At 34.3% G+C, this 10,431-nt stretch overlaps 1 protein-coding gene across 1 annotated transcript in view; it reads right to left on the reverse strand.

Annotated features, from left to right (window-relative positions):
- Nucleotides 1–4,471: 4,471 nt before the first annotated feature.
- Nucleotides 4,472–10,431, reverse strand: part of LOC135108589 (uncharacterized) — a 9,015-nt gene continuing 3,055 nt past the window's right edge. The window contains exons 6-11 of the mRNA XM_064019750.1: nt 9,501–9,687; nt 8,955–9,173; nt 7,470–7,723; nt 6,002–6,139; nt 5,107–5,293; nt 4,472–4,816 (exon numbers count right to left, since the gene is read on the reverse strand). Coding sequence (XP_063875820.1) covers nt 4,538–4,816; nt 5,107–5,293; nt 6,002–6,139; nt 7,470–7,723; nt 8,955–9,173; nt 9,501–9,687 — 1,264 coding nt within the window. The 3' untranslated portion in view covers nt 4,472–4,537. The remainder of the gene's footprint in view (nt 4,817–5,106; nt 5,294–6,001; nt 6,140–7,469; nt 7,724–8,954; nt 9,174–9,500; nt 9,688–10,431) is intronic.

Raw genomic sequence — 10,431 nt, forward strand, 5'->3', positions numbered from 1 at the left:
TTAAGCATGACATCATTGATAATAGGTGAGGAAATAAATCACATCATTACCATGATACATAAAGAAATAAACAACTGTCTCATATCAGTGACCAGGCAAAATTTTATAACAAGTGTGACTGAAGTAAGTTAGCAAAGCTAGATCCAGACTTTTTATGGCAAATACCCGTTTTCTTTAAAACTGTTTAGTAGTTCAGTTGTTGTCAAATATATAGGTTTGATAAACTTTTAATACCATGGCAAGGGTAAACCCATTCTTTCCTTTTCAAGCTTAACACACGTAATAGCTAAAGAAAACCCGTTTTCTTGAATAACTACCACAACTACTTTTAAAATATTCAAGGTTGGACCAGATAAATTTTCTACGGTCACGGTTAATGGTTTAAGAATAAATTGTATAAAAAAGAATATATATATATATATATATATATATATATATATATATATATATATATATATATATATATATATATATATATATATATATATATATATATATATATATATATATATATATATATATATATATATATATATATATATATATATATATATATATATATATATATATATATATCATTCCTTAAGTTCAATCCACTTGGATTGAACTCCACGCTCTCATTCTGTGTTTCTGTGTAATTTTCTTGGTTTATTCTCCGTTCATCCACTACGGCTATTTATTCAGTCATATAATTATCGTCTGTGTTTCACTCCCTTCCAATAAGTCCACAACTTCACTTTCGCACATTTATATTTCTTGTATAAATCTATGACCATGTATTATTTTTCATGTTACGTCAACATGTTTTCAGATACTCGTAAAATTTGAATGAACGTGAATTTACGTTAAGCATATTTCAAACCCCCGAGATCAAGTTGAAACCGAGGAGAGAACATGATCACAAGTTACACATTTCTTGTCTAGGAAAGGGATCAATTACGTGCCATAAAATTAATTCTAATAACAAAAGTACTTCATGACACTGACATTCTTATTATGAATGAAGTTTTTACAAATTATTTTAACATTCACAATGACAGTGACATTCACACTTTCACATGCAACTTTTACATGTCACTTTAAGGAAAGTTTACGCAACATTAATAGATTGCAGCATGTTTTTATTGCATTTTATTGTTGTTGCTGTTGTTGTTGTTATTAGTATATTATTATTATTATTATTATTATTATTATTATTATTATTATTATTATTATTATTATTATTATTATTATTATTGTTATTATTATCATTATTATTATTGCTGTAGATCATTTCTATTAGCGAGTCATTCATAGTTATTTTATTGCTCTAACCTAAATATCCGACGCTTTCAGTTCGAGCTCCCTCACTCTCCGACACCTGAAGTGTTGTCTCTTCCTAATGCAGCAGGTATTCCCTTTCCTTCCTGCTCGACGAGGACTTTCCAATCCAGAAGTTTTTTGGACGTTCCAATCTATTTTTTTTTCCAACTGATATTTTACCATTATTCTCAATTCTTAATATATGACTAAGTTGTTGCATCACCATGGGATGATTGAATTTAGTTAATAATTATTCAACATCAGGAACTGGAGATATGTAGGTGTACTTAATTTCAGAAAGATCGGGCACTTTTCTGGGGCGACTTGAACTAGGAGAGGAACACTGTCCACTCATAAATTTCACCGACATACACTTTTTATTTTTTTTCACTGTGGCAAGACAATGTTCCTTGAATAAGTAAGCATTTCCTTGAGAAATGCTAAGTCCACTGGGGGCGTATGTTAGGAGACACACAAACACCCAACCAACTTATGACAGGTGCAGAGAGAGAGTGGCGATAATACCAGTGCTGTACTCCATCAGCTGAACTTGCTGGTAAGCTTAAACAGTCATGCGCTTACTTCTCCGTCCTGGGAGTGGCTCCAGGAAAGTGAAAACAAAGATACAGCGGAATCAAATTATTCATGGAACAGAACCTAAACTTCGGTGTTGAAGAAAGTGTTATAGAATATGTGCTAACATAATGAAATATAAATAAATATACGAACAGTAACAAACTTTGGAAACAAGCTGCGCTTTTTTGCAGTGTTCATGATGTTCAAGAATTGTTGAATTAATGTTTTCTGATATAAATTGATTTATGTATGGCTTATTGTTGAAAGACGTTAGAAATGAAATTATGTTCTATTGAAACAACAACAACAACAACCATTATTACACTAACAATGCGTTCAGACTAAGAATTTTAATTTCAAGAGCTTCATCAACTGGATTTTCTTTTTATTTTTAATTGATATTTTGATTATCTATATGATTACCTAATGAAATCAAACTTTCAGATAAGTGTCTTCGACTCCCACTGGTGGTATTTTAATGGTTGCCGTCTTCTCTGCTTCAATCATTATCCATTATGTTGCTGACAACGATAATTGTGTCCCCCAGCTGCTGCACAGTAACACAGTATATTACGCGGACAGATAGAAATATGTGTTCAAAGATATCAAGAGATTTATAAGCATGAAATCAGCATGGGTAGTAAAACAAAGCGTGAAAATTGCTTGAGTAAGCTAGCTACCCCTATATTCAGCAAGTTTGATTGACAAATAGGAGATAAATCGCGTTAAGGTCTTCAAATTCTCATTCAGTGGGGGGGGAGAGAGAGAGAGAGAGAGAGAGAGAGAGAGAGAGAGAGAGAGAGAGAGAGAGAGAGCCTTCATATCACATTGTTTAGCAGCCCATCGATATTCTGTGTACTCATGTTATTTACCAGTCCATCGATATTCTGTACATCCACGTTGGTTGACAGGCGGCCATCACTATCCTTCATACCTATGTTGGTAAACTCATCGATATTTGATGTACTTCTTTTCTTTACTTCCCAACACAATTTCCAAGTTTTGGTAAGTTTAACATTATTAATTTATCCATTTCAAGCTTTCAAATGTACTTCATTACCTATATTACATTTAGAGTTTTACCTTTTTGTTACATTTCTGATTTCGTTTTAATTTTCGTTTCTAGTTTTAGTATCAATTTTAACTACATCAGCCGGTGTCTTCACATCTGGTGAGATGTAGTACTTTCCATGTATTCTCAGACAGGTATCCTAGAATGTCTTGTTCTCTCATCAGGACTACGTTCTCTGTCATAAAGTTACACTATTGTTTACAAATAGGCACCTCACAACGCCTAATAGAGACCTCTTAAGTGATAGAAAAAAAATATACACGAATACTTACCATCTTTTAATATCTACAGTACCAGTATTCCCTTTTCTGCGGATGATTTCCAACGGTTTTAGAGGAAACGAGTCTTGAAGGCTCTTAAGGAGGTCAACTCAGATTTCCCACGCCATGATCAAGGATTCTTTGTCTTTAAGATGGGGAACCTTAGTCTAAGTCTTTTTTTTTTATGATAACCATAAAACATGATGCACTCTATTGTTTCATCAGATCACAGGATGGTAATAGTAATAACCTTTGCTAAGCGCAAGGCATTGTACTTTTAGGAAAAGCAACGCGAAACATTATGTGTCTGTTAACAACGATTAATTGAGTGATTGATTGATTAAAAAAGGTTAGGGCGCCGCAGTATCACAGTCATATGGGGTCGCTGAAAAATGTTTAAAGCAAATAATTAGTAGGTTAAAATAGTGATAGTAATAACAAAATTGCGGAGGGTAAAAACATCGTATAAAATCACCCAAAAATGCGAAGATACAGAAGGGAATGGGATTAATCAGCGAAAAGTAAAGTGCTACAAATTAAGGAAGTTGGCATTTTAATGTATTAATTTCAAGTGAGGGGGGGAGTACTGACTCCCACTGATTCATATATCTGACGTTGTTCGTTATGTGCCCAAGACACTGACCTCACTGACTCAGCGCAGGATATTTTAGTGTCAGCAATGTAAGGTTCAGTGTTTAACAGATACATTTGGACCCATTCATCTACTGAAACTCCACAACTGCATCACAGCTCTCAAGACTTTATTTCTCCTACCAAGCGATAATCACATGACGCGATTGCCACGACTGATCACCGCCATCGCTGCCTGCCATCAGATCCTTTCATTCATCATTAGACTTACGTATATGTTTTGTGTATATCTGTATTTTCTATTATCTGATGTAATTTCTGATACTCTAAGGGCATAATTGTGTTTGAATAGGATGGGGCCGAGGCAGTGGTGTTGCGTCATCTGACATCTAGATTCTGTGCTCGGGTCAGCAAGGAACCCGCTCCGTTCACGGTGCTGTTGTACTATGCTCCATTTATTTTATAAGTGAATTCAATTATAAATATCAACCAGTATCATCACGTGCTTCATTGTTACATCATTACAACATGTATAAGAACTTTTTGATGTGACAGTTTATATAATACATCCATCTGTCTATCTATCTATATCTATATACATACAATGACAAAATGACTACCTTTCCCTCCTCCCAAACAACAACAACACACACACACACACACACACACACACACACACACACACACACACACACACACACACACACACACATATATGATGCTGGTAAATTCCTTTTTATGGGTGACCTCTGAAAGGGAGCTTTTTCCAGAGCCCTAGAAAGATATTCGTGGGACTGAACACTGAAGCAGTTTCAAGAAGAAAAGTAACGAGCGATACTATGATGCCACCTGATTGCAGGAGGAAAGGCCCTTGCATGTGCGTTAGGGTTAAGGCTAAAATCTCTTTCTTTTCCTCTTCATCTTTTGCCTCCATCTCTGATTTCCCTTTGCTTTTTTTAATTTCTCTTTTTTTCGTCGCCATCACACCTGCTGTCCATTCTCTGATCAGTCCGGCCTGCAATATCAATAACCATATGAACATCCTTACGTTGAAAAAAATATGAAATGAAACAAAATGAAATAAAATAGGCAAATAATAAAAAAAAAATAATAATTAATTAGTGTTTAGGTAATGGGAACGAGAATGTCAAGAGGAATATTAAACGTTGATCATGAACAATATTATTGAGTTATGATGAAAGGACTTACTTTAAAGTAGATAAATATTATATCTTGGATTATTTTTTAACATGAATTTTACATATAGTGTGATAAATAGTGTGCTAAATTGATTCACATATCTACTTCGTGAAATGCCAAAATGCAGCGGTCGAGGTTGGCTTTGAAAGGAGTATTGCGGACCAAAATGAAGGTGCTGTAACCAGACATGAAGTTCCTTTGCGTCACATAAAGAGGTGTTGATCCGTCATCGTTGGTGAAGTGTTCTGCAACCTTCAGCTCCATGTGTAATCGTTCATACAAATATGCTTTGCTGATGATGGTAAAAAAAAAAAAAAAAATGCTTTAGTATTCAATACAACAATATATATGTGGAATTACATAGGTATCACATCTAATCAAAAACCCGGGTTTAAAAAAAAAAGCCAGCCCATTGAGTTTTATTTATTTTCTGGTTATTCCTCATATTTATATGTAAATCAGTTTAAATAACCAATCAAAAAGTAATCTAGAGTGAAACAAAAGATTTGAAGCTTTTTTTTTTTTTTATGTGGGAGGGGTACCGGCCGAGAACAACAAAAATATAATCAAAGTCAAAAGTGGTCACCAAAAATTTAAGGATAAGTGTGTTGAAATCTCCTTGATAGAGTTCAAGTCATAAGAAGGAAATACAAAAGGAGGAAGGGAGTTCCAGAGTCTACCAAAGAAAGGGATGAATGATTAAGAATACTGGTTAATTCTTGCATTAGAAAAGTGGTCAGAATAATGGTGAGAGAAAGAGGAAAATTTCGTGCAGCGAGGCCACGGATGGAGGGGAGGTATGCAGTTAGCAAGATCAGAAGAGCAGTTGGCATGAAAATAGCGGTAGAAGATAGAAAGAGATGCAACATTGCGGCGATGAGAAAGGGGATGAAGAGTTTAATCACAACCCTGCATCTAACGGACCTGAAAAAATAGCCGTGAAAGTTTTTTACGTTTTTTTTTTTTGTTCTTTTACATTATACTATTACATTGCTCTTACTTTTTTGTAATGGCCTGATGTAAACCTTCTACAGATGTCGGAACATAATTCATACTGTCTGCCAAGGCTTCGAGCACCTCAGATCCAGATTCTTTGAAATTTTTGTGAAACATTACCATCTCAGGTAAAACTGTGATTCTGTAGACAAAAGATAATAAGACCAGTTAATAAGAAAACCACAGTATGCATCCTTACACACACACACACACACACACACACACACACACACACACACACACACACACATACACACACACACACACACATACATCATCCAGAAAACAAAGAAAAGGCAAAGTAAATCTAGTATACGTAGTTTGTTAAATAACATTGTATTAACTAAGTTTCTTAATTATAGCACTTCGCATTTCCTTTTGACATGTTCTCGAAATTAACATAAGGTGTCGTGAGAGAAGAGAGACTGGAGACCCATGACTTCATCTGAGATCATCGACTGTGACTACACCAGAAAACTTTAATCTTGTTCTCGCGATGGTTATGAAGGATCGGTGAGTGTCATCGCTTCAGATAGACAGATAAAGCATATCCCAGGAGGGAGCCAAAAACATTCCGTCGAAGGTTTGTGGTCGCTCTGCGCCACGTCTCCTGGGGTCGAAAAGGTCATGGCGTCTGTTGTCAGGGATGTAAGAGGCAAGTTATTGGTGGGTTATCTCCAAAAGGGCCTCACCATCACTGGACGATACTTCAGCGCAAGAACATCAAGGAGAGGCCATGAATGGTTATGGTATCCAGTGGGATCTTTTTCGATTAGTATCACGCCGGTCCACCATACCTCAATGGTTTTGATAGCTGAAATCTGTGACTGTAGCTTCCAACCCTTCCCTCACATGATGTACCCAAGCAGACATCGTACCTCCTGACGTTAAAAAAACGGTTAGATGCAGAAAATATGTCCGTGGAACTAGGAAAAGTGGTTGCGAGGCTTAGATATGGATAGAGAGTTGTGAATAAAAAAAAAAAGTTAGGCTCTAACAAGGATTACTTCGAAGACATGTATCGTGTCTGTATAACTGATCAGTTCAGGTGTGAACAAGAAGATGAGTATTGCTACAGTGCAGTAGGACTAAACCAATTTTGCTGTTAGAGCTTAACCCTTTATCGGCGGGTCACGCTGTGCAATTGATCTTCCTTTAGTGCGGTTGGTGGTTATCGATGATGTCGCCACCTACGGATCTGCAGGGCAAGAGTTTAAATTGCGACCATTTTCTAAAAAAAGAAAAAAAAAATTAAGGGTGCTACATCCCTTCGCAGATGAAGTCAACCTTTTATCTTATAGATCAGATTTATTGGCACTAGTGGTCGTGAGTCGTGATGGCCAGCTACTCATATAACCTACTGTAGAGAGCTTAAAGTTCTCTATCCTTTTAGACTGAATAAATCTTAAATCATTTTGATATTTTCATGCATTAATTTATTGAATTTGAAGAGGAAATAATTGACTACATACTTGACACCCATGTGAAAAAGATCAGCGAGGTCCTCCGCGCGTCTCGGGTACGTGGGCACCGTGAGACAGGCAGTCAAGTTACTGCGATAAACTGTTCCCACAATGAAGGCGAAGATCATCCATGCTGCCAACACCAGACGCGTTGTGCTCCTCTGCGGTAACTCCCCATGGATGGCCTCGTCCAGCAGCGTCCCAAATACCTGTTTCATTACCTGCCACGGCCCTTGGTTCTTGTCCTCTCCTTCCGATTCCATCTAAGTATAACAAATAACGTGATGTAACTTTATGATGTACAAGTCTTTAGAGCTTATACTTTCCTAAAATTTGTAATAATTATTATTACCAAATGGAAACCGGTTTGATACATTCTGCTGTATTGCATTTGGAATATGAATTTCAATTTTATTTCGTAAAATACTTCTATGAAGCTAAATTATGATTTATACAAAAGAGAACAATTAGAACAACTAGATCAATGATACATATTTGTTCAGCATATTGTACAATCTTTGGAAATCTAATAAATTTCAAATCCTGAACTCAACAGAAATCCTTAAAGAAGAAGAAAATTGACAGAATTAATAACTACAATATGGTCGATTAGATTATTTTTTTTTTTACCTTAGAAAGAAAAGGCTCGTAAATATGGTGTTTTAAACGTATTATAGCTTAAACCGATCGAGACACGGCTTTCTCCAGGGCAAGAGACCCTCATGTTTGTGGAGAAGGCTGGTGTTGATAAATTACTATTATTATTATTATTATTATTATTATTATAAGTTTGAATGATTTTATATTACTAATACAGTATGAAGCATAATTTCAACTTTTGTACCCGGAGCTGAGTAGCCTCCTCATATGCAATTAGTACATTAAAAATCCCAGCCGCCTTAATTTGCATATTATTATTTATTCATTTTTTTATTCTTTTAAATTTATATTAGAACTTATTTTAGTTACTTGTACTTTTAATTTCAACATTTTAAGTATTTTACATATTTACATATTTCGGCATCATGTGTACTTAAATGTTGCGGTATCACACAACAAATATTTTAATTACCTTTTACTTCATTAATGCAATAATTTAAATTGGTGGCACAACATCTCAGGTCCTATGCCACCGAAAAATAAAACAAACAAAAGGATCTTATGATATCTAAAATAAATTAACATAAAATGAGGACAAGAACATGTAATGCGGGTTACTGAGGAAGTACATGAGTAATTTCTCTTCGTCCGCCCCATCACGCTTAGTGTGACTACGAGGTCATCCGAATGTTTCTTGGTGGGATTTTTGAATTCTTTAAATTTTATGAGTCATTTACATGGCCATCAATATTGCAGCGGGTAAGATATATGCTGAGTCTTTATACGCATGCGGACACGTTTAGATATATATGAGTAATTCATTTTACAACCAGAATAATATATTATGTTGATAAAAAAAAAAAAAAAACACTCGCGAAGATTTCCTAAACATACCAAAAAAAGAACCATGAAGACCACGACTACTGTTGCAGCGACATAGCCCCACACATCGGTCTGCAACGGGTAGAACAAACTCTGCCAGTTCGGCTTGAGAATAGGCTTGGCCATGGTGAAGGCCAAGGTCGACTGCTCCAAGAAAAAGGTGATGTCGAACTCCTTCAACATGTGTGGCATGATTGGCAGATTGATCGGTCTGATTAAAGCCTCTCGAGTCTGCAAGGGTACCATCCACTAAAAAAAAAAAAAAAAAAAGTATATAGAATAAATAAATGAATAAACAAAATTATATATATATATATATATATATATATATATATATATATATATATATATATATATATATATATATATATATATATATATATATATATATATATATATATATATATATATATATATATATATATATATATATATATATATATATATATATATATATATATATATATATATATATATATATATATATATATATATATATATATATATCTGGTCCTTCTTATGAGTCACAAAAGAAAAAAAAAAAAATTCTGGTCCTACATTTTCAATTCCTCTGAATGGAAGAGGATGAATGGAGAAGTTGAGTGCCTGAGCTATTGTTTCAATGATGATGACGTCCCTTCCAGTAAAGATGGATCCCTTGTATTTCTCCGATGCAGATTCAGAAACAGGCATCCAATAGGGTGGTAAAGGGAACCACGTCATGTTAACATCCATCCCATGGAAACTGTGGAATAAATTTAATGCAGTATTGTAGCCGTGTTGGTGATGTGTGGGACTCTCATTCAGCTTGCAAGGACATTAGCATCAGTTTTTCACGGCCTTACATTGTTTTTAGCCAGTCGCTATCGTCAACAGCTACCATACCTCCACCGTAGCCTTCTCTCATCATCATATGAAGGTTTCATCCATAAACTTTTTTTTTATTTCATTACTTTTTAAGAAGATATTCATTAATAAATTGTCCTTCCCCATCCTTCAGTGGGGCCCATTGGAAAGAATGAAAACGTGTATATATATATATATATATATATATATATATATATATATATATATATATATATATATATATATATATATATATATATATATATATATATATATATATATACTGATGGTAGAGCAATGATACCTATTCGCCGACTAGGTGTCAACCATTTTGCCACGTGGGCATTGCGCTGTTGTTGCTGTTGTTGTTGTTGTTGTTGTTGCCATGACCATAATCATCATTATCACATTATCAGAAAGTACGTATATTATTATTATTATTATTATTATTATTATTATTATTATTATTATTATTATTATTATTATTATTATTATTATTGTTATTATTATTATTATTGTTATTATTATTATTCTTATTATTATTACTATTATCATTATTACTACTACTACTAGTACTACTACTACTACTACTACTACTACTACTATTACTATTATTTGTTATTATTATTCTTTTCGAATGCAA

This window comes from Scylla paramamosain, chromosome 17 (assembly GCF_035594125.1).
Source record: "Scylla paramamosain isolate STU-SP2022 chromosome 17, ASM3559412v1, whole genome shotgun sequence".
NCBI lineage: Eukaryota > Metazoa > Arthropoda > Malacostraca > Decapoda > Portunidae > Scylla > Scylla paramamosain.